Here is a 26044-nt window from a genome sequence, read left to right as displayed (position 1 = left end):
TATATTTTTTTAAATAAACATGTATGAGCACTTTTGCTGGTTTAGCCTCAAAACATGACTTTTAGGTTTGCAGAGAGCAGCATTCATTGGCTCAAAAGTAAGACTCTTGCTTCAACGTTAGAATTCCCAAGTATTACACATTTGTCTGTGCAGAAGCTCCATCTGGTCCCACATGTGGTAGAGAATACAGGATGCTGAAACCAACATCTGCCTGTGCTACAGCCAGCTCACAGCTGCTGCCTAACATTGAAATCCATCCTCGAGTCGTGTCAGATTAGAATGCAGAATCTCTCCAGTTACTTGTTGTCAGGGTAACTGCATTTTCTGATCAGAGAATGCCTGAATCCTACCAAAGCCCCTAGTGTGAAACCCTGAAAGGAACTGCAGACCGTGGCCTTTAGTACCTAAATGGGGTCACTGATTTTTATCTTGAATGATACCATTGTGTGGCTTTATCCCCAGACATGAACTTACCAGTTTCACTTAATGTGAAAACTCTGGCAAGTTGCGTCATAGTCTCCGAAATAGAAATCAAGGCTACCTCTTAATTGCACAATGTGCTGTAACCATTTAGTTCTTGAAAGAAAAGCTGCAGGCTCTTCCTGGGAAGAGAGTGATGGCCTTTCAGTTCCTGTGGAAATGAAGAGGACTTCCCTAGAGCTGCAGTCACTGTAGAGTGATTGACTGTTGAGTTTGCTGGACCTCTGTTCCCATTGTCAATGTCAGTTATGTGTTGTTAATAACTTAAATGTATGTAATGTATGTGAGCTTCTTCATGGAAGAAGTTTGTATCATTTAGTTTTTCATTTTATTGGACTATGAGCCTAATGAAGATCTCAAGAGATAATTTACTTACGGTCCAAGATTAAAAAAAAAAAATGTTGCTTTAAAACCATCCTGAAAGACATTTTACGGACTAATTTTTTTCTTCTTCAGCTTGAATTAATAATCATATGAAATTCATATGTGACATGACATGCTCAGGGAATGGCCTTTCACAATCCTGAAAAGAGACCATAACCATTAAATTTTATAACCCTTATCATTTGAAGACATTTTTTTTTTCATTTGCAGAAAATGAAGTCTAGTGAATAAAACTGCTTTTCTCTTCCAGTTAACTAATTGAAACTAGGCTTCAAATTTAGATGATGATATTTATAATTATTAAAATTTTCCACTTTCTAAACTCATCTTTATGAATAAAATTGGGTATGTCCTTCACAATAGCTGGTTTTAACTTCATGACTTCAAGGCAAAATTGGTCCTTTTGGATGGAAACTGAACATCGTTGTTTCACATTATGACAATCAGGACCATGTTATTGAACATGCCCCTTTGCTTTTTTTTTACATTTTATCTTGGTAAGACTATATACGCATATGCAGAATGGAAATAACAACTCCGTCTTCTCAAGATTGCTCTGAAAGTGCTTTAAAAACATTGAATTTTAGAAAACAAGTATTTGTTGATTACTCATTATGTAATAGACACTGCTTTATTTACTCCTTATGCCATTTTGCAGATGAGGAAACTGAGGCTCAGGAAAAATCGTGTTTTACTTAACGTCATAGTGTACTTAGTATTACAAAACATCATTCACGTAGTCTAGCAGTGGGAACTTGTACAATTCATTTAATTTATATGAGCCTAAGTTTGGAGGTGCCTGTTTGCCTGGTCACCTAGAGCTGTTTTCAAATCCTGGCTCATTTACCACTCATGTGAACTTGGGTAATTTCAACAGAACTCGGAGTTTTAGTTTCTTCACTGGCAAAATGGAGATCCTGCCTATTTAGAAGATGGCTGGGAAAATTATCTGAAGATGTTTTTATAAAGCATCTGAAGCATGGTGGATGTGAAATACTGTCATTCTGCAGTCACTTTCTTTTTACTCTGACATTCTAAACCTGTTTACTTTTGGCAACATTTTATTTCATGGTTGCAGAAAGTGAAGTCTAGGGGAAAAACTCTGCTTGTCTCCTCTAGTTAATTAATTGAAACTAGAATTCAAATTTAGGTCATAAATTCCAAATTGCTATTACTTGTCTATTTTTTTTCAACATATGAAATAGAAAACAATTTCAAGATAAAAAAAATATAGCCAGATATATATCCCTTTCTGCTCTGTCATTTTAATAATCTATACTGAAATAACTTTTAAAGCTTTTTCAAACTTTAAAAATTACTTAGATATAATTATCCAGTAATTTAGAGCAGTCGTGAAACTCATTTTGATTTCATTGACTTTTTTGAGACATTAAAAAGGGAAAGCATTGAAATAGATTTGTTTATATCCAACTGGGTTTTGTATGGTATGTTAGGTTTTTTTTTATATCTTGGATTTCACTATTTTACTATCTTTGCTTTTTATTTCTATATTCACTTTTAAGATATAAAGCTTAGTTCTTTTAAGAGTGAGCCTGCCAGATACATTTTATTTGTTATGTAAGGCAAGGTCTTATTGCAAGAGGTTGTAAGATTTACAACTGAATTAAATTTGCAAGGTTAGCGAGCTCAGTTCTTTTTTTTAACGATAAACAGGAAATGTCAGTACTGAGTAATATTTTCCACTCATATAGCAAATAAAATTTTCCAACAGATTGTTGGTTCAGTCACATTATTTCAAAGCATATTTATTCCAAGTTGCTAAAAGATATTTTATGGAATAATTGATGTGTTCCTCAGCTTGAATTAATAATCATATGAAATTCATATGTAATATGAGGTGCTCCTCTAATAATCCTGAAAAGAGATCACAACTGTTAAATTTTTATCCCTCATTGTTTGAAAAGTTAAGGAGTTTATACTGTGCACTAATTTCTTTTTTTTTTTTAATGTTTATTTATTTTTGACAGAGAAAGATAAGGCATGAATGGGGGAGGGGCAGAGAGAGAGGGAGACACAGAATCCGAAGCAGGCTCCAGGCTCTGAGCTGTCAGCACAGACCCCAATGCAGGGCTCGAACCCATGAGCCATGAGATCATGACCTGAGCCGAAATCGGACGCTCAACCGACTGAGCCACCCAGGCGTCCCAAGACTGTACACTATTTCTTAAGGGAACGCTTAGGCTTTTCTCTCCTGTTTTTTTTGTTTTGTTTTGTTTTTTTAATTTTTTTTTTTTAATGTTTATTTGTTTTTGAGAAAGACAGAACATGAGCAAGAGAGGGGCAGAGAGAGAGGGAGACACAGAATCGGAAACAGGCTCCAGGCTCTGAGCCATCAGCCCAGAGCCCGACGCGGGGCTCGAACTCACGGACCGCAAGATCGTGACCTGGCTGAAGTCTGACGCTTAACCGACTGCGCCACCCAGGCGCCCCTTGTTTTGTTTTTTGAGTTTATTTATTTTGAGAGAGAGAAGGCACACATGAGTGTGCACGCAGGGGGAGAGAGAGAGGGAGAGAGAATCCCAAGCAGGCTCCTTGCTGTCAGCAGGGAGCCCGAGGTGGGGGCTCAATCCCCCAGAATAAACTGTGAGATCATGACCTGAGCCTAAATCAAGAGTCAGACGCTTAACTAACTGAGCCACCCGGATACCCATTTTTTTCTCCTTTTTTAAATCAATTTTGTACGAAGCCTGTGTCTACCTGCACTGATTTGACATAAGATTTGAAAACTGTATTTATTAAGTGACTTGGTGTTCTTTTTTTAAAAATTTAAATGCTGGGGGCTCCTGGATGGCTCAGTCGGTTGAGCGTCCAACTTTGGCTCAGGTCATGATTTCACGGCTTGTGAGTTTGAGCCCTGCGTCAGGCTCTGTGCTGACAGCTCGGAGCCTGGAGCCTGCTTCGGATTCTGTCTCCCTCTTTCTTTGCCCCCTCTCGGACTCTCTCTCTCTCTCTCTCTCCCCCTCTCAAAAATAAATAAACATTAGAAAAAATTAAGAAAAAAAATTAAATGCTGGAAATTTACAAAAGTATTATCTAACGTGTAATTGTTTCATTTTTAATGTGACATATGCTTATTACAACAGGAAAAAAGGTGAAATGTGTATAATAGTGGTGTCCCCATTTCTCTAAAATCCAGCTTGGAGGTGCCCAATGTTAACACATTTATTTGGGTCCTTCTATAATCTATGTTCAAGAAAACCCTTACAAAATTATATAGGATTTTACTGAGTTAATCACCCTTCTTTTTTTAAAAAAATGTAGGATTACTGTCCATATTACTTTGAAATTTGCTTTTCCAAATTGCCACCCATAGAAGTGCAGCTCAAAACATAATAACACCTTTATTTTAATATCTGCATAATGAAATCCGCTAATATGTATAAACCACATTTTTTTTTTGGCAGCCGGCTGTAGCTGATTCACTTTCAAGGTGATTTAATGTTTTTGCTGCTGGAAACAATGCTTTAATAAATATTCTTTTATATGTATCCTTAGCGGTTTCATTTCTGTAGGAAAGATTTCTAAATGCATTGAGTTAAGGTTATATGCATTCAAAAATTTAATATATTTGTCAGATTACCTTCTAAAATTTACACACTAGCAATGTGTGAATATTTCTTCACTTCCTTTCAAGCCTGAGTATTGCCGTCTTTTAAACTTATTGTCTACCGATGGGTGAAAACTGATGTTTATGATTGTTTTCACTTGCTTTTCTCAGACTACCAGTGAGACTGATGCTCTTTTTATTTATATTTCCTCTTCGGTGAATTTCCTGTTCAACCTAAACATTTTTTAAAAACTCTTTTATTGAGTTACATACATAAAAATTCTCAAAACACTGGTATACAACTCATTGGATTTTCATAAGGTGAACTAACTCATGGAATCAGAATTAAGATCAAGAAATAGAACACTACCAGTCCACCAAAAGTGGCCCTCAATATCCCTTCCAGGTAACTACCTGCCTCTGGACCTAACCCCTATTCTGACTTTGATCTCTACTTGTTACTTTTGCCTGTTTTAAACTTTATGAACCTTAGACTCTTTTGTGTCTGGCTTCTCTTGCTCAGCAGAATGTGTGAGCCTACCATGCTTTTGTGTGTCAAAAAAATGTGTTCATTTTCATCTTTTATAGAGTTTAATTATCTGAATATACCAGAATTTTTTATTCATTTTGTATCAGCCATTACTGTGCACTGAACCACCCAACGTTCAAAGCCTTTAAATACATACACACATATTGCAGTTTACAGATCGACCAGGGGGTTCTTCTGTTTGTCGCTTTGCTTACTCCTATGTGTGTAACCAGCTTGGGTTGTGTAGGCAGGTTCTTGAATGGTGGCTGGGCTTTCTCGTATGGTTGAGAGTCAGCAGTTTGTAGGTGGGGCTAGGAGTCCTCAGCTGAGAAGTGGGTTCTCCTTTATAGTATGGAGCATGTTCTGCAGATGTCTAGATTAAACTTGTTCAGATGGTGGTGGCAAGGTTCCAAATGAGAGAGAAGAAACTCTAAAGCCATTTAAAGCCTGGTCTTAGGACTGGCACACCAGTACTCTTGCCCCAAGAAGGAGTTCTAACTCAGACACAGGACTGTTTTCCATAATAGTTCATTCTTTCTATTGTTGGATAGCATTCCATTGTATGGATATAGCACAACTGGTTTATCCATTCACTTGATGGATATTTGTGTGTCTTTATTTTGGAGCTATGACCATTAAAGTTGCCGTGAACATTTGGGTACAACTTTTTCTATGAACACATGCTCTCCTTTCCCTTGGATGTATACCTTGGAGTGGAATGACTGGGTTGTATGCAATGCAATGTGTTTAACACTTTTTTTTAAATTTTTTTAACGTTTATTTATTTTTGAGACAGAGAGAGACAGAGCATGAACAACGGGGAGGGTCAGAGAGAGGGAGACACAGAATCTGAAACAGGCTTCAGGCTCTGAGTTGTCAGCACAGAGCCCGACGCGGGGCTCAAACTCACGGACCGTGAGATCATGACCTGAGCTGAAGTCGGCCGCTTAACCGACTGAGCCACCCAGGCGCCCCTGTGTTTAACACTTTTAAAGGCTGTCAGACCCAGACAGTTTTCCCCAGTGTTGTACTGTTTTATATTCACAGCAAAAATAAGTGAGTTTCAGGTGCTCCATATATTCACCGTCGCTTGGAATAGTCAGTCTTTTAAAATTTTAGTCATTTTAATGGTTGTATCTCATTGTGGTTTAAATTTGCATTTCCCTACTGACCAAGGAGGTTGAGCACCTTTTCATGTGCTTATTTGCCGTTCCTCTATTTGCTTCGGTGAAACAAAACCTCTTCAAATCTTTGTCCATTTTTAAGATTGGATGTTTGTTTTCTTATTATTGAGCCTTGAGTATGCTTTAATATCCTGGATACAATTTGTTTACCACATATTTGATTTGCAGATGTTTTGTCTTAATCTGTGGTTTGTCTTTTCACGGTTAACAGTATTTCTGGAGAACAGAAGTTCTTACTTTTGGCCAAGTCTAGTCTATTTTAAAAATTTTATGATTATGCTTTTGGCTTTATAAGACATTTTTGCCTAACTCTAGGACATGAATATTTAGTTTGATTTCTCTAAGCAGTGTTTTTAGTTTTTAACGTAGGGTTTGTATACAGCTTTTGTCAAATTCATTCCTAAATATCTAATATTTTGATGGTATTTTCGATGGTATTCACCTTCACATTTCATTTTCTGATTATCTGTCACCAATGTGTACAAATGAATTTTGTATGTGGATCTTTTGGCCCTTAAATGTGCGAAACACACCTATGAGTTCTAGCAGCATTGCTAGAATTCAGTTGGATTTGCTGCAGGGATCATCATGCCATTTCAGAATAAAGACAGTTTTACTTCTTCCTTTCTGATCTGATGCCTTTTCTTCTTTCTTTTTAAAATTTTGTCTTTATTGCACTGTATAGAACCTCCAGTATAATGATGAATAGGAATGGTGAGAGTGGATTCCTTGCCTTTTCCTTCCCTTAGGATAAAAGAATTCAGTCTTTCATCTTTAGGTATGCTGTTAGTTATAGGTTTTTTCGGTTATTCCCCTCTTATGGTGACTCCAATGGTAAGTATATCAGGCTGTTTCAAGTTATCCTGCAACTCATTTGCATTTCATTTTTTTAGCCTGCTTTGATTTTGGGTAGTTTTATTATTCTGTCTTCAAATTTACCAATCTTTTCTTCTTTATGATCTACTCTGCTCTTCACACTATACACTGTATTTCTCACCTCAGTCATTGTAGTTTTAATCTCTAAAATTTAGATTTAAGTATTTTAAAAGTATCTTCCATGTCTATACTTAACATATGCAGTCTTTGATCTATCTTTGGGAACATATAAAATACAGTTATAATATCTGCTTCTTTCATTTGCGTGAGTTCTGGGTTAATTTGGTTTGAATTTTGTCATTATGGGTTTTATTTTTCTAATTCTTTGTGTAGCTAGTAATCTTTTGTTGGATGCCAGACATTTTTAATTTACCTTACGGGATGTTGGTTATGTTTGCACTTCTGTAAATAGTTTTGAGCTTTGTTCTGGGATGAGGTTAACTTACTTGAAATCAGACCTTTCAGATCTTGTTTATGAGCTTTGTTAGACCCTCATTTTACCCACTGCAAGGCAAGCCCTTCTGAGTACTTTTACCTAATGCTGTGTGAATTACAAGATTTTCCACTATGTTGGGGAAAGGCTCTATTCTCTGCATTGTGATATTTCCATCATGGTTTCTTTTAATCCTTTAGAATAATTTTTACCTGGTCTTGGGTAGGATTTTTTAGGGTGATTTTACCTGTTGTGAAAGGATCAGTATTCAGTAACTCACCTGAAGCAGACTTTATGTAGGTGTCCTGAGTTATCTCTCTGTGCATCTCTTCCCTTCCCATATTACATTCTGTGAACTGTAACCTACTTGGCCTCATTGGGCCAATTCAATCTCCACAACTCAAGGAGAATGGCAGGTCCTGCTTGAGTTTCACTTTCCTATGCAACAGCCTGAAAAATCTCTCTATAGACAGCCATCTGAACAACCCACAGGACTAACCTCACTTGTTTCTTGTTTCTCAGAGATCAGTGTCCTTCTCTGCCTGATATCAGTCCGCTTCCTTGAGACAATGCCCAACATCATTACTGATTAAGGAAGTGTAAATTAAAATCACACTGGGATACCACCTTTAAGAATTGCCATATGGAAATTAAAGGGTTGGCAAGATGTGGAACAACCGGAACTCTAATATACTGCCGATGGGAATATAAAGTGGTACACCACATTGAAAAATCATTTGGCAGTTTCTTAAATAATAAACATACATTGTCATTTACTTTAGCTATTCTGCTATTAGCTGTGTATCCAAGAGTCATGGGAGCGTATGATCATACGAAGACTTGTCAAAGAGTTTTTGTAGCACCTTACTTTAGAGTAGCTAAGAAATGGAAACAATCCAAATGTGTATTAATCGGTGAATGGATAAACAAATCATGGCGTATATGTACAGTGGAATACTACTCCGTAATTAAAATGGATGAACTATTGATACATAAAACCAACATAGATTAACCTGAAAATAATTATGCTGAATGAAAGAAGCCAGAAAAAAATGACTACATATAATATGATTCTAGTTTTTATAAATTCTAAAAAATTCAAGTAATCTATAGTGACAAGAAGCCATGGAGTGGTTTCCAGGGATGAGAATGAAGCAAGGTGGGAAGACAATGAGGGGTTGGCAAGGGCCCTGGGGAAACTTTGGGGGACAATGTGCATATTCATTATCTAGCCTGTGGTTTTATGAGTATGTACATATGTCAAAACAACAAATTTTATACTTTAAATATATGCAGCTTAGTGTATGTCAAATTATACCTTTTTAAAAAAAAGTGTTTATTGTTGAGAGAGAGTGTGAGCAGGGGAGGGTTGAAGAGGTAGAGGGGGACAGAGGATCCCAAGCTGGCTCTGTACTAACAGCAGAGAGCCTGATGCGGGGCTCAAACTCACGAACCATGAGATCATGACCTGGGCTGAAGTTGAACGCTTAACCGACTGAGCCACCCAGGTGCCCTTGTCAAATTACACTTTAATAAAAGTGAAAGAAGTGTTGTCTTGGAGAAGTTTGAGGTCAGAATATTTTCACATTTAGTAATTCTTCCTTAAATTGTTTTTTAATGTGCTGTTTAACTCACCCATAGAGTTTTAAATCCCAATTATTTTTTATTTCTAGAAATTCTATTTTGTTCTTTTTCAAATATGCTGATTCAATCTTGATATTTCTTGCTCATCTTTTCAAGCTCGTCTTTATTCTTTAACCACATAAATATAATGCATAACATTTAAAAAATGAAGCATACATAGTTACTTTTGATTTTATGTTTAATAATTCCAATGGCTCAAGTCATTGGGAATCTAAATATGTCGTGGATAGTCTCTTGTTTCCCCAAGTGTTTGCTAAGTTTTGCCAAGTTTATGTCATCCATGGAAATCACAAGGTACCGGAGGAGAGGATGCTCCCTCCTGGAGGTATTATATTTATATTTACTTTTGCCAGATGCCAGGGGATGGCAACCCATGAGGGATCCTTTATTTTCTTGGTTTGGAATTTCCCCAACCATACAGGACTATAAATGCAAATCTTACTGTCTCATGAGGCCGGACCTTTGTTTACACACCTCTAGGGGAGAATATTGTTATTATTTTCTTCTAACCAGGTCTTATTCAGCTCTAGCTACCAGAACAAAATACCATAGACTGGTAAATAGCAGACATTTATTTCTCACAGTTGTGGAGGCCAGGAAGCCAAGATCAAGGTTCTGGAAGGTGGGCTTCATTCTGAGGCCTCTTCTCTTGGCATATAGACAGCTGCCATTTCACCGTGTGCCCATATGACCTCCTAATGCGCGAGGATGGGGTGCAGAGGAGGAGTACAGCAAGCTCTCTGGTGTCTCTTATAAGGGTATTAATCCCATCATGAGGGCCCCACCTTCATGACCTCATGCACCCTAACTACCTCCCAAAGATCCCATCTTCAAATACCATCCCATTAGAAGTTAGGACTTTAGCCTATAAATTTGAAGGGGGGGAGGGGACAAAAACATTTGATCCATAATAACCCAGAACTGTGGCAGAGACAGACAAGTTTTTTCATCAGCTGCCTTTGTTAGCAGTTAGATTTTTTTTTTTCCTAGTTCTTCACTTTACTGGATTGGTATGAGCTCGGAGGGTTCCGGTTCTGTATTTAATTGAGGGGTGTGGGAGGGAGAGGTGTGTGTCAAGTTGAGTCCCACATCATTTGATGATCCTATCCTGTGACCATTATTCCTGGAGACTCTAGAATCATAGTATGACATATGTTCCCACGGGAGCCTTAGTTTCTGTTTTTATCACTTTGATTTTGACTTTATATTCTTCTTCTTTTACCTTTGGTCTTCCTTAATTTCTTACTGAGCTTATCAATATATTTCAAGACACATTGTTTTAAGTTTTGAAAATCATGGAAATCATGAAAATCAGTCTTCCAACTGAGAGGTGTTCTGAACATTTAGTTTTCCTACTGGAAGTACAAATTCTGATGGATACAATACAGTTTTGCCAGGTTCAGGATGAGAAGGCTGGAATGCCATGATCAAAGACACTGAGAACACGTATTCCTAGTAATGTTTGGAGATCTTGTGAAAGGACCACAGAGAGCAGGAATTGTAAGCCAAGAAGTGAGTTTCTCTTGAGGCAACGTGGGACTACTGGGTTTTGGCTGGAGAAATGGCATGATTTGTTGTGGAGATTTTAGAATACAGAGGATTAGAGCCAAGAGTTTAGCCTGGACATGTTAGGAAAATGTATGTGAGAGGAAAAGCAGCCTTATTTGGGAAGTGTCTTTGGAAATAAGGAGAGAATGCCCACAAGGGTTGTTGTGGCAGTAGAGATAGAAATCCTCCCCACTCGCTTGATGTTAGGGGTGAAGACTTTTAAACAAATCTGAAAGAAGTGATATTTCATGGGGGAGAGAAGATGGTGTGTTCCCTTTTGGAACTATTATCACAACTCAATTTATCAGATCCTTTTTAGGTTTCTTGTTTCAGCTGCCAAGAAAGGAGGTTGGCCACATTTCTGAAACTGCAAAATTCTCTTTGAATATCTACGCAGGTTGTAAATTATGACATTTCGGTTGAGTGCGGCTTTTATCTGATTGAGCAAATATGGAATAAATCACCCATGCTTTTTATGTTTCCTTCATAAGTAGATCCCTTTTGAATGTAATTTCTATAACTGCAGACCTGAGACTATTTAAACTGATAAAAAGTATTGAATGGAAAAGTTATTTTAGGTTTGATTTAAAGGAGTTGGCTGGCATGTTTAGGAAAAAAGGCAGATCAGACTTGTTAAGACTAAGTACCTGAGTTTATACTTGGCTCTCACCTTGATGGTCAGGTTGGCAATTGAGGTCAACATGAGCACCTAGGGGGAACAGAGAGATGTGCTGGAGTAAGTGGGGACAAAGATGGATAGCAAAGTAGGAATGACAAGATGTTAACTAGCTCTGGATGGTTTTTATATGAATAATGTTATATTATTTTCTCTGTATATAAACTTTTCAAAAGCGAGCAAGCAAATGAATAACTTCAAAGATTAATAAAACATTTGCTTTGCTTTCCAGAAACCTACATCTAGAGGAGACTTCTTTATTTAAATAGCTGGAAGGCAGCAGGAGACTTAAAGGCTTTGAAAAGGTGAATTCAGTGTGAACCTGTTTACTAAGCTGAGCAAAGGCTTCGTGGATTAGGGGTTATCCACCCAGACTGGAGATTCACCCACAGAAGACCAGTGTTTAACTCAGTCATAGTCTGAACACACTTCAGTTTTTTGTTTCCCCATTTTCATGGAATTGCCCTGCAAACTAAGACTTCTTTTCATGGAGAACTCATGTTTGAAACACATAGAAAATAAGAAAGGAGCCAGAATGACAGAAGCCATCCACTGATATTCATTTATTTGCTTCACTTTCTTGAAATATAAAAGACTATATTTCTTAATTATAGTCATGGTTAAACAAATTGGATGAGGTCAAGCAAAAATAGTCTTTTTCTTTTTTCTTTTTTTATTTTATTATCCCTTTTCCAACCAGACAGCAAAACTCCATTTAAAAAATCAAATGGAGGGGCACCTGGGTGGCTCAGTCGGTTGAGCGTCCGACTTCAGCTCAGGTCATGATCTCACGGTTCGTGCGTTCAAGCCCCGTGTCGGGCTCTGTGCTGACAGCTCAGGGCCTGAAGTCTGCTTCGGATTCTGTGTCTCCCTCTCTCTCTGCTCCTCCCTTGCTCACACTCTGTCTCTCTCTCAAAAGTAAATAAAGATTTAAAAAAAAAAATCAAATGGCTCTCTGAAGCATACTGTTACATTAGTGTACAAAATTATTGAACTGACTTCAGCTCCCTTCTAACCATCACTGCCCTTTCACACCTCCACGGCAGATCACAAAGGCAGGCACGCTTTCCCAGAGAATGGTGCTTAGCGTTCAGCCCCCGGTGCTGGTTCAAGCCAGCTACACAGCAGCCCTGCAAGTTACGTAACTGTGCCTCAGTTTCCTGATCTGGGCAACAAAGAGAGTAATACCTTTCTCCAGAATGCAGGAAGATGAAATGAAATTAAATGTGTTGATATGTGCAATGTACCTGGTACACGTAAATGCTCACCAGTGGTAGTTATTATTGATGTCATAACACCCCCATATTGGCTATGGGACTCCTCTCTTTACCAGGCTCTCTCCCATTGGGCCAGGCACGTCCTTGGATTTTCAGCTCGGGGTGCACTTCCTGGTAGTGGTGCTTAGTGAGTGCTTGTTGGATTAATGACTCGAATCTAGACTTAATTCAATTATGGTGAGTTGTAAACAACGTTCTGAAAATCTATCTTATTCCCAGGACAAAGGAATTTTGCGTGTGTGACACTGTGGAGTCTGTAACTAACTTAAGTGCCGAACTGAACAGTCCTGCTGGGCTACTTTATAGAGAGGGCCAGAATTCAATAAAATTAAGTAGGATTTGAAGACCTGCATTTATTATCACTTCTAAAGCAACATTGTTCGATATCATAGAGAAAAACACTCAACATCAGTTTCTCTTTTCATTACAGGATAAAACAACATACTTTACATTCAAATTTAATTTAAAATGAAAGAGCAGTGAATTCAAGACCTCTGGATAAAAGCCAACCAAGAATTCTGCATGAGGCAGTGTTATTAATTTGTTGCCTACAATTAGGTCTAATATTTAAATTGTGCCTGAGGGAATAAGAAATGTCATTCAATGATGATTTCCCTACTCTTAGAAGAAGACAAAGATGGTTCATTTATTAAATTTCTTCAGGAAGTATAATCCTTAAATTATGACAAATAAATGTTAAAATAATATACTTTATTTAAAACTGCCAAATTATCACAGTAAATTATATACAAACACAAGTACTGGAAGTTTCAGGATATGAAAATAAGTTTAAAAAATTTTTTAGTGTTTATTTATTTTTGAGAGGCAGAGAGAGACAGAGCGTGAGCAGGGGAAGGACAGAGAGAGAGACACACACACAGAATCGGAAGCAGGCTCCATGCCCTGAGCTGTCAGCACAGAGTCTGATGCGGGCCTCAAACTCACGAACCACTAAATCATGACTTGAGCCGAAGTCAGACATTCAACCGACTGAGCCACCCACATGCCCTGAAAATAAGTTTTTAAAAGTTAGTTTTACTATAAAGACATTTAAATTAGTTCCTTTTATGTGTAAGTTGTATTGGAGTAAATGAAAAATGAAGTTGTTTTTCTTCCCTCTAACTTGAGGTTGTGACATTTTATCATAAGGATCATCTGTTAGTAATTGAGTTCTGTCCTTTCATGGATGGAATTATTAGTCCTTTAAACTGTAAAAGACAAAAAAAATCACACACAACAACAACAACAACAAAAACAACAAAAAGCAGACTAGCAACCGTTACTTCAAAGGAGATTACAAAGTGAAAAACAACCCAGAGACAGAAAACGTTTGATGCAGAACCAAGGAAGGTCTCAATGTCTTTGTGGGGACCCTCCCAGCAGCAGCTGCCCCTAGTCACATATACTCACATCTGCCATTGGGCTATGAAGTCTTGACAACAGGTTTGGGGTAGAAAATTCTTCTGGTTATTTTTTTTTTTTATTTTTATTTTTCTAAGAGCCTACAAACGCAGCAGATATAATTGAGTTTGCAGAGGATCAACATGTTGTTATAGAAACCTAGCGCCAAATACATCCTGGTCAATTATTTCTCTAAATAACAGATTTAATTTAAACAAAATAGATTATTTTGCATTGTGTAGGGAAATAAACAATTTTGAAGGTTCTTGGAGACTTTGTTTTATATGATTAAGTATATAATAGCATAGCATATATCTACTTCATATGTAATACCGTAGATAGATTATGCATAGAAAATATGAAAACTAACATTTGATGTATACTTTGTATATACCATGCACTGTGAGGGGTTTCCCGATATCTTATGTAATTCTCAAGATCACCTTGTGAGGTAGGATGTAGATAATCTCTGTCTCACATATTCATTAACTTGTCAGGGACATTGAGCTCGTAGGTGATGAAAACAAAATTTAAAAAATATATTATAAAATTAATATGTGTTCACTGTAAAAAATTCAAATACAGAAGGCCATGAAGTGAAAATCAAAAAGCTCTGACTTCTACCATTCAAGTTCTACTTCCTGAAAGCCAAATTAATATTTTCTTGTATTTTTCTGAAATTTTTTGGAAAAAAAAATTTAATGTTTGTTTATTTTTGAGAGAGAGAGAGAGAGAGAGCATGAGCAGGGGAGGGGCATAAAGAGAGGGAGACACAGAATCTGAAGCAGGCTCCAGACTCTGAAACGTCTGCACAGAGCTTGATGGGGGAACTTGAACTCACAAACTGTGAGATCTTAACCTGAGCCAAAGTCAGATGCTTAACTGACTGAGCCACCCAGGTACCCCTGAAATTTTCTATATGTATGCAATCATGTACCTTTATGTTTATGTTTACTTCTGTGTATATTTTCATCCATCTTTCTTTATATTATATATATATATTATATATAAGTATATATATATAATAAGTATACTTATATATAATATATATAATATATATATTCTTAAAGTATATATAATAAGTATATATATATACTTATATACTTATATAAGTATATATTTATATACTTTATATACTTATAAGTATATAATATATATTATATATGTATATAAGTATATATTTATATAGATATATGTGGTTTTTCTTGCTTTTATTTTTAGATCTCAGGATCATATAGGAGACAATAGTGTCATCTATTTTGACACTTGCTTTTTACATTTAACAGTATGTCCTGGAAGTGTTCCACTACATTATGTACAGACCTATCTTATTCTTTTATGATTGTCTGGTAGGCCATTGTCTAAATTTAATATAATTTAATAAAGAGCAACATTAAATTATTTTCAATTTTATGCCATTTACAAATTTTCTGTATTAGTCTGCTTGGGCTTCCATAACAAAATACCATAGGCGAGATGGCTCAAACCACAGAAGTTTGTTTCTCATAGTTCTGGAGGTGGAGAAGTCTAAGATCAAGGTCCAGCAAGGTAGGTTTTATTCTGAGGACTGGTATGTGGACTTAGTAGTTATGGCTGTCTTCTCCCTGTGTTAAAGGAACCGGCCCTTTACTTGACATCAATGGTACAACTCTTCTCGTCTTGGTTTTGGTAACGTAATGTTTACTTATCTTTTTGCTCAGGTGCACGCTGCTTCCAGTTCTTTCCTCTGTTAACCTTTAATTCACTTCTCCAGGATAAGAGATCGGTCACATAAAATAAAGTTGTACTGTCTATGCATTTTTTTGCACAGATCTATCTCCTCTGTCATTCTGTGATGAGCTATGTTCCCATGAGAAGTTCCCCGTTTCCTGCATTCTTATCCTATGTAAAACAAGTTGATCTACGCGTGTCTCTCTGCTCTGCATAGGATTGGAAGAAATCCATATATACTCATACCTCTGATATACATATTGCTGCATTGAAAGTCATGTGTTGAAGTAATAAAATGAGTTCAGAGAACTTTATTTCCTGCAGCGTGAAACAATAAAATCACATCTACTTTCTATGAACCTTCAATTCCATGAATTGCCGTGCAATGCAGATTAACCTGAAAAACAATTCAATTTATCATTTAAAAACAGCTCATACTTATAAAGAGGTAAGCAAGAGCATACCAAAAAATAACTAGCAAGATTTAGTCTTGATGTTGTATTTTCATTACAACAATCATCGCAAATAATAAAGGCCTTGAAAAAGTCTGCTCCATGTAATGAATTGTCAACAAGTTAGCAGAACAGTGAGTTGCTACTCCAAGTAAGAAGAAAAACTCTTATGTAGGCACTAATTACATTCGATAAAAAAGTACTAAGTTGTACAGAACTGAGGATCGTTTTCAACTGCTTGATACAAATGATTGTGTGCTAGACACATTTTCTCCTTTACTTTTAATAATGGATTAAAAGTTGATTCGTGTTTGTATTTCGTAAATAAGAAAACTGAGTTTCAGTAAAGTTAAGCAATCTGTCTTAGATCACACAGCTAGTAAGTGCCAGTTGTTGAATTCCAAACCAAGTCTTTGGCCTCATGCTACCACACAGTACTGCCTCCTGAAAGAAGCTTAGAGAAGCAAGGCAAATGTCTGCCAAAGTAATCAGAGAAGGCATCCAGGGGAAACAAAACCTGGGCTTTCAAGAGCGAGTAGGAGGACATATTGGGGGAAGGAAACACGGAACGAAACCATGGAGGTAAGAACAACATGGTGTGTAAAAGGAACGGATCCCTGTGACTGGGAATTCATGCACAGGGCACCGTGTAGGTAACGTGCAGCAAACCACATAGGATCCTGAATGTCAGAAAAAGAAGTGTGGACTTGATCGCTATAGAAAGGGTGGTGTGGAGCCACTGAATATTATCGGTCAGATGTCCAAGATGAAAAGTGATTTGGGAAGATTGGTTGGGATATGGGGTGTTGTCTGGAAAGCTACCCCCTAAGCATCCAAGAAGATTAGTTGGTGGCTATTGGTGGAACCCAGGTGGGATGTATGGAAGTGGGGACTGGGATGAATGCCGTGCCTAGAGTGTAACATGAGAAACATTTTGAAGATGAGAAATATAAATTAGGATGAGCCATATTGCTTTGGCATGCTCTAAGTATTCAGTGTTCTCATGAAAAAAATGTGGTTTCCAAACACATTACAGAACACAACTAGTTATTTGGGGAACTTCGTTTTGTGTTTTTCAGAAATCTGAATTAACAAAGCTTCTGACTTAATCCAGGTTTGGGTAGTCATCTCAGTTTTCATGGACTAAAGAGGGGAAAGAAACCAAAGATGACTGAAGAAAACAACTGTCATTGATAATTACTATCAGCACCGAACTTCTTTTTGTTTCAGCTGAATGTCACTTGGGTTTATTTCAAGCAAATCCCTTTGTCCAGAGATTTATGATGTTTCAAGAGCTACAGCTCCTTTTGAGCTTTGCCCTTAATATTGTTTGGGCCTCAGCCTTAGGCTATTTTCCCTTATGGTAGAAAAATGACAGCCCAAACTCCCTGAAATAGCACTTTCTCTCTTACTTTGGGAGGATAGCTCTTCTGCCAACCACTACTTGAAAGTCGTTGCGATTTGACCAATCAAGATTGGGACCACATAGATGGGTTTGGGCCACTTAAGAGAAGTGGGAATCATTCTTAGTCAAAGAGTGTGGCTAAGCCAATTCAGGATCCTGGTAGTTCTTCTGGGGGAACTGATGCTGGAAGGCAACCAAAAATTATCATTCTCTGGTCTTAACTTCTCTACCTTTCTAGAATATAAACTGTATGATTGTCAGACCCGTGTTTATTTACTTCTTGGCATCGGATAAAGAGCCAAATAGTTGGGGTATTTTTCCTTTAATTAGTTGAGTGAATAAATGAATGAATGAATGAATGAATGAAGAATGAATGAATGGAATGGAAGACATCTCTTTGAGATGAAAAGATTTTCAGAGCAAAATAGTAAAGGAAATGTGTATTCAAAACTGTGCATAAATACACACGAGAAGTGTCAGTGTAGGGGCGCCTGGGTGGCTCAGTCATTTGAGCATCTAACTCTTGATTTCTGCTCAGGTCATGATTCCAGGGTCATGAGATCAAGCCCTGTGTCTGGCTCAATGCTGAGCATGTGGCCTGCTTAAGATTCTCTCTCTCGGGGTGCCTGGGTGGCTCAGTCAGTTAATTGTTCAACTCTTGATTTCAGCTCAGGTCATGATCTCATGGTTCTTTGGATCGAGCCCACATTGGGCTCTGTGTTCACAGTGTAGTTTTGCTTGGGATTCTCTCTCTCTCCCTGTATCTCTGCTCTCTTTTGTTCATGCTTTCTCTCTCTCTCTCTCTCTCAAAATAAATGAACTGAAAAAAAAAAAAAGATTCTGTCTCTCTGCCCCTCCCCCAGCTTGTGTGCTTGCTCCCTCTCAAAAAAAAAAAAAAAATTAAAATTAAAGAATGAAGTGTCAGTGTACCTATGTTTCTTTTAGAGGAAGGGGGGAGGTCATATTTCAGAAAAACTTCTCTGTAAAGAACATACTATTATACAAATTAAATCCTAAATAAATTGACATGTCACACATAAATATATATTTCATATGATTATGTATTTTGCAATACAGCATGTGACCATGGCAATATTTTTTTTGCCTGAATATTTGTAACATAAAAGTCTTAAAGTTAGGTTTTGAAACACTGGACTTTGTGAATAAATTACCAGTATAGACATTATTTATTTGGGTGCAATGTTAAAATTGTATTTAAAACCCAGAGTCCAACTTTTAATAAATATACTCACATCATTCTTTGAACACCTACAAGGCGTCTGTTGCTTCTGATGTGTCAGCTATTTGATTCTCAAGTAATTTTATAAGTAAACCTTATTGTCACTGATTTACTGGTAAGGAAACTGAGACAAAGAGAGGTTGAGCAACTAGGAAAAAGAGATGGAAAAATCACATAACTATCAATTCTTTTTTTGTGATAGAGATAATTAAGACCTAGTCTTTTAGCATGTTTGATGATCATATGATGATCATATTACAGTATATAAATGTTTCTTTTTTTAAGGAGTTTATATTAAGACAATTTTTTAATGTTTATTTTTGAGAGAGAGGGAGTGAGAGTGAGGAAGAGGCAGAGAGAGAGGGAGACACGGAATATGAAGCAGAGTCCAGGTTCTGAGCTGTTGGCACAGAGCCCGACGTGAGGCTCAAACCCACAAACCGCAAGATCATGACCTGAGCGGAAGTCAGACACTTAACCAACTGAGCCACCCAGGTGTCCCTGCAGTATATAAATGTTTCAAATCAAAATGTTGTCCGTCTGAAAATGTACACAATGTTACATGTCAAATATACTTCAATATAAATAAATAAGAAAATAAATACATAGAAAATAATGGGGCAAGATTTAAACCCCCCAGATTAGATTCAAACCCCAAAACATGTGGTCCAATAAAATGCTCTTCCATTATGCTACTTGTTTTATATTGGGTTCTCAGCTGCAGTCCTTTGAGAGAAGGATGTGTGTACGAATGACTAAGGAAGTGCCAGGAGAAAACACGAGGCGGGAGAGTAAGACTGAGGAAGAGAAAGCCAAGCAAGGGTGTATTGCACTGTACTTCCAGCTGTAACCTAATCCCATTGTCTTAGTCCACTCGGGGTGCTCTAACAGAGTACCATAGACTGGGCGGCTTATAAACAGCAGAAATTTATTTCTCACAACTCTGGAGTCCAAGATCAGGATACCAGAAGATTTGGTGTCTGGTGAGATCCACTTCATAGACAGCCGTCTTCTCACTGTGTTCTTACATGGTGAAAGGGGCAAGGGAACTCCATGGGGTCTCTTTTGTAAAGACACTCATCCCACGCATGAGAAATCAGCCATCATGACTTAATTGTCCTCCAAAGGCCCCACCTTCCAATACCCTCACCTTTGGAGTTAGACTATCCATACGTGAATTTGAGGGAAACACAAATATTCAGTCCATAGCACCCATGGAAAACAGTCATTTTGTTTAGAGTTGTCCATTTCACTTTCTTCAGACTAACGTACATTTTGGGGCATTTTTTGCTCCTTACAAAGTGAGCCCAAAATCGGGCCTTTGAGGAAAGTTACAGGTGCAAGTGATTGGAAGTAAGGCCCCCAGAAAAGGTTAAAGAAACCCAAAGTGACCTTGGTGGAGCACTGACACTGTCTCATTCACTCCCCTGCCATTCAAGATGGGAGTCAGTAAGACCTTGGATTGCGAGTAAGCTGTTCTGTGAGTGTTCTGCAAGATGAGCAAACATTTCTAATACATTTTAACTTGATAAACGAATGATGTCTTGCCATATGAGTAGTATGTGGTGCCGAATGCCACATGATCACAGCTGAACCAATGCTTCTTGTCTCTGCCTCTGTCTGTCTCTATCTCGCTGTGGGATTGTGGGCGGTTTTCTCCCGTGCTTGGATGCTCCGTCTCAGGCCGAGGTGTTTGGTAGAAATCAGTGATTTTTCAGAACGTTGGAAGGTGCCCACAACTGGCGCTAGTGAATTTTTTGTCACTTCAAAGCACCTATGGACAGTTCTTTGCTTTTCCATACAAGAGTCAGCTTAGGAATGCTTTGCTTCATTCTGGATCAGGCTGCCTGCAGATATAGATCCTTTGCTGCCTTATTGCCAGTTACATTAAATACAGTATATGTTAAGAACTTGTTAATGCTGTACCGTGCTCAACACCTGTGTGAATGTATACAATGGCCCCCATGCAGAAAAAGATTCTATTGAGCCTATGGGTAGCAGTGATTCCATTAGTAGTAGTGAAAGTCATCCTACACAATAACCCTCCTCTCTCTTGTTTCCCTCACACCAGCCATGAAGGTTTTCAAAGGTAGATGCAGGTTAATTTGTTTATTTTTCGTATTTTCTTTATTATTTTGTATTATATTCAGTATTGTAATTGTTTTTATATGAAAAATTTTGGGTTGTGGAAGGAATCCTTTGAGTTTCTTATAGGGAAATTTGCTTTGATATACAAGTGCTTTGGATTACAAGCATGTTTCCGGAATAAATTATGCTCGCAAACCAAGGTTTTCCTGTATATCAGCATGCTGGTTTAGGGGCACCAATTCCTGATCCAAGTCACCAGTGGTGAGATCCGGGCTCTGACAGTTGGATAAATTTTTAAACTTACATGTGCGTTATTGTCTGCATTTATAAAATAGGTGATAATTCTATTACCTAAACTCATGAGCTTGTTTTGAGAATTAGATGAAGGCATATATATATATATATATATATATATATATACACACACACACATATGCAAGTGCCCTTGAAAGAGTTAAAGAAGTTTTATTATATATAATTAAATATATGTGTATCTTACTTTTGTTTTTACATTTGGAGGGTAAAAAAAAATGTGGGTGGGAAGGGTGGAATGTCCTTCTTGACTTGTCCAAGTATACTAGCTTGGTGTGAGAAAAATAGATTATTAGAGCTCTTCAGAGCTCCAATACATATATAAATACACACACACACACACATACACACACACACACACACACACGCATAATGATGGAAAAAAAGCCCGTGTGCTATGACCTGCTGACCTGCTCACAGTCATGTCATACAGCTATTTAGTGACACAGCCAAGAAGGGAACTTAGTCTCCTGACCATCAGATCTTTCACTATGCCTTGTGGGTCGTATTGGTATTAATGTAACATTTCTTAGAGGAGCTAGGTGACCTCTAGTTTACTGAATATCTCCGTTAACTGAACATTAATATTTGTTAATGTAAGGCTAAAAGCAACCTTAGAATTCATGAATAATCTATTAAAAATTCAAAGAACAGTATACATATTAAGAATACTGTTATAAACTTTCTTAAAAGTAATTTTAAAATATTTTATATTTCTGTATTTTTATATTCTTGAGGTGTTTGGCAAAAAGAACCTAATCAATTTGGTGTGCCTGGGTGGCTCAGTCGGTTAAGGGTCTGACTTCAGTTCAGGTCATGATCTCACGGTTCATGGGTTCAAGCCTCATGTCAGGCTCTGTGCTGACAGCTCAGAGCCTGGAGCCTGCTTCAGATTCTCTCTCTCTCTCTCTCTCTCTCTCTCTCTCTCTCTCTCTCCCTGCTTGTCCCCCACTTACTCTCTGTGTCTCTGTCTCTCAAAAATAAAAAACAAACATTAAAAAAAAGAACCTAATTAATTCACATTCAGAAGTTGATGACTGTAAATCATAATATTTTTAACTCTCAAGGGTACTTGCATATTCATCAAGTAAAACAGCTTTAATAGTGCTTCAGCCACACACATACTAAAACTGGAACGGTACAGAGAAGATTGGCATGGCCTCTGTACAAGGATGACACACAAATTTGTGAAGCGTTCCATGTTTTTAAACAATTTACTTTGGGCATAGAGGATTAGTAGGAATGTAATTCATAAATCTGTGGCCCGTCCTGGTATTTTCTTGTGACATTTAAAGAAACGCAGAAATTGTAATAAAGTCCTGGCTAATCAAAACTCACATGGTTCCATACCAAATGCCTCTTCTTGAATAACACATTTTGCATCCAATGTAAAGAATCGACAGATTTCCAGTGTTAATACAATACCACCAACAAAGCTGCCAATATCAAATTTTGATAATGTATTTTCTTTAGAATTAATAGTTGCTGTGATTAGAAGAAAACAAAAAAAGTATGCTTTGGTGATTTTAAAAAACATCATACTAAGCTAAAACTTTGAATTTCTACATAAGAATGCTGAATGGGGGAAGAGGAAGTCTCGTTGTAGAAGGCTGCTCTCCAGCCTGCTTGGTCTAGTGACTGCTGGGTTCTAGTTGATCTAACACATCTCCCAATCACCCCCATCCCCAGAACTGCAACCCCAGCATCTGAAGCTGTTTGTGATGCTGAACTTAGATCGCCTACCACAACCTCAGAGGCAGTACGATTTGGGGATTTTTTTTTCCCCTTATTGGTCCTCTTAAGAGTTAGTGCCTTAACAATAGGTCCGCACAACACAGGTCTAATCTTGCAACTAGATCTAATCTGAATAAATGGTTCTAACTGAAATTTCTCCGTTTGAATAAATTGGAAATTGAAACTGTTTTGGTTTTATCACATCAAGAGACCTTGAGAAATTAGTTGATTTAAAATACAAATTGTAGTAATAAAACTGTGGATTAGAAACATATGAAAATACACAAGGGGCGCCTAAGTGGCTCGGTCGATTGAGCATCCAGCTTCGGCTCAGGTCATGATCTCAGAGTTTGTGAGTTCAAGTCCCGTGTCAGGCTCTGTGCTGACAGCTCAGAGCCTGGTGCCTGCTCTGGGTTGTGTCTCCCTCTCTCTCTGCCCCTCTCCTGCTCTCTCTCTCTCTCTCTCTCTTTCTGTCTCTCTCAAAAATAAATAAACATTTAAACAAATTTTTAAAATACACTGAAAATACCATAAATTCTGCTGTTATCACGAATGTAATAACTAGTTTTTAAGTGGAACTGAACTTTGAATAAGTTCAAAAGAAAATGTTGAGGTTCTGAATTTGTAGTTTCACAGGCATTATGTTTTTTAAAAATGCAGAAAATGAAGAGTGCTGATACTCTGTTACTACACTGTATCTAATACCATTGGAAAATATCTTTATGGCACATATGAATGAAAACCAAAGCTAACCATTTGGTTTAGAACTCATGTAGACTGAATGCTGCCTAATTCTGTTGTCTAATGAGGGGCCCAGGAGGGAAAGGTGTGGCACATTTCAAATCATATCCAAGTACAATTCCCTGGTAGGACAAGTCACTTATTCACACTCATTAGCAGGCCTGATGAAGTTGGAAACTCATTTTCCACAGGGACAAGAATACTAGGATCTATACCATTAATTTATTTAATATGACATCATTTCTATTTTTTCAGAATGGAACAAAGACAAAAATGTGGCATTTAACAACTATTTTCAGCATAGGAAACAGGCCAGTTTTGATACATCCTTGTTACTGCTGAAGTAACAGATGTCACTGAAGTGTTGTGGGTTGTGGTCATTGTCGATGGCATCTGGGGTATGTTTTGTGAAACTGAGGTGGTGAAAGTTACATTTGTTGAGAACCCTGGTGTTGTCATTTTAAATATTGCTGTAGGTGTCAAGATGGTGACCGTCCCAGTCTTTGAGACTGAAGAAAATAGAATTGTTTACTGTTTCACAGTGCTGGTGGAAGACTCATTTGTATAGCTGGAAATCACAAAGTCATAAAGCTGCATGAATATGAAGAAACAGGGGCTCATGGGTTTTGGCCCACATCATGATCTCATGGTTCCTGAGTTTGAGCCCCGTATCAGCAGGTCGGGTTTTGCTTTGAACTCTGACCTTTTTCAGAGTGGATTACCTGTGAGACAATGATATCATTTTCTTGCTCAATTTGGTTGTCTCCTCTCATAAGTTGGATATATTGTCATGCTAAAAGAGCCCTCCCCACTGGGGATGAGGATAAGGAAAGAGGGACAGGTAGATACCATCTACTATCCTATCCTACCATAATCCCATGAGCATATATTAGCATGATTTTGTAATTGTCTGTCTACACTGCTAGTTTGGGCTGAAATGTTCTCATAGGCAGCATTGCATTATGAACCAGATGCCCTTTGGATAACCTCTGTCAGAGATGGTTTCCTGGCTTTTACCTGGACAGCAACCTGTGCCTGGGGTGTGTATGGAAAGCAGGGTGCCAAGAACAAGAATGGGCAGGAAGAAAAGTGATGGAGATTTACCAGATTTCCAGCTCATTACAGATTTCACCCATCACCTCTCTCCTTTTGTTTTAATTTTTAATTTATTGAATTGCAAGTTGTTTTTGGAGAGCTATGCTCTACTCATGTTTCAACAAGCAACATCTTAAATGGGTAGACTTGGAAGAATAAGTGTAGGAAAGTTGCTTATAAGAGCTCTAATAACCTCCTGTTTTTCTCACACCTGTTTTTCTCTCGTACTTGGACAAGTCAAGAAGGGCATTCCACCCTTCCCGCCCACTTATTTTTACCCTCCAAATGTAAAAACTAAAGTAAGGTACACATATACTTAGCTACAGATAATAAAACTTCTTTAACTCTCTCAAGTGCACTTGCATATTTATCAAGTAAAATAGCCTTGTGACTATGTAAGTACATGGAATTATACAACATCAATCATGTAAGGGGAAACAATGTATATTTGTAATAATTTTTTGTCACAAACAAATGCAGGGATACTCATGACCTAGGTAAAAATGTACAAATCTGTGAATTGTTAGTTTATGATTACAACGATTGAGAGCAGACGATGTATTAGCTTCCTGGGGATGCTATGATAAGTGACCACAAGCCGTGTAGCTTGAAACAGCAGAAATTTATTTTCTCACAGTTCTGGAGGCCAGAAGTCCAAAATCAAGGCATTGGCAGGGCCATGGTCCATCCAAAGTCTCTAGGAGAAAAATCCTTCCTTGGCTTTTCCAGCTTCTGATGGTCTCTGGTTTTCCCTGACTTGTGGCAGCTTGAGTCCAACCTCTGTGGCCATCTTTTTTTTTTTTTTAATTTTTTTTTCAACGTTTTTTATTTATTTTTGGGACAGAGAGAGACAGAGCATGAATGGGGGAGGGGCAGAGAGAGAGAGGGAGACACAGAATCGGAAACAGGCTCCAGGCTCCGAGCCATCAGCCCAGAGCCTGACGCGGGGCTCGAACTCATGGACCGCGAGATCGTGACCTGGCTGAAGTCGGACGCTTAACCGACTGCGCCACCCAGGCGCCCCTGTGGCCATCTTTACATGGCCATCTCCTCTCTGTGTGTGTCTGAATCTGAATCTCCTTCTCTTTTCTGTATAAAGACACTAGTCATTGGATTCAGACCCATCCTAAGACAGAGTAACTTCATCTTAACTAATTACATTTGCAAAGACCCTCCTTCCAAAAAAGGTCACATTCCAAGGTTCCAGTTGGGCATGAATTTTGGAGGGATACTATTTAAATCAGCACAAGGGAAGTAAGTAAAAAAT

General features: G+C 37.8%; 2 protein-coding genes and 1 non-coding gene across 3 annotated transcripts in view; 2 read left to right on the top strand and 1 right to left on the bottom strand.

The window, feature by feature from the left end:
* The window catches only part of MOXD1 (monooxygenase DBH like 1), a 93293-nt gene that overhangs the window by 37658 nt on the left and 29591 nt on the right, over positions 1 to 26044 (top strand). The window lies entirely within an intron of this gene.
* LOC122490635 lies at positions 22312 to 22414 on the top strand. Its single transcript, XR_006299180.1, has one exon. It is a non-coding gene; the product is annotated as a U6 spliceosomal RNA (small nuclear RNA).
* LOC122489996 (porimin-like) lies at positions 22491 to 25565 on the bottom strand. The gene is given in 3 exon segments (XM_043592389.1): positions 22491 to 22618; positions 22621 to 22700; positions 24014 to 25565. Coding segments are annotated over 3 exon segments (285 nt in total). The 5' UTR covers positions 24142 to 25565; the 3' UTR covers positions 22491 to 22541.

This window comes from Prionailurus bengalensis, chromosome B2 (assembly GCF_016509475.1).
Source record: "Prionailurus bengalensis isolate Pbe53 chromosome B2, Fcat_Pben_1.1_paternal_pri, whole genome shotgun sequence".
Classification (NCBI taxonomy): domain Eukaryota; kingdom Metazoa; phylum Chordata; class Mammalia; order Carnivora; family Felidae; genus Prionailurus; species Prionailurus bengalensis.
The sequence above is the reverse complement of the archived record's forward strand: the minus strand, read 5'-3'. Positions and strand labels throughout refer to the sequence as shown.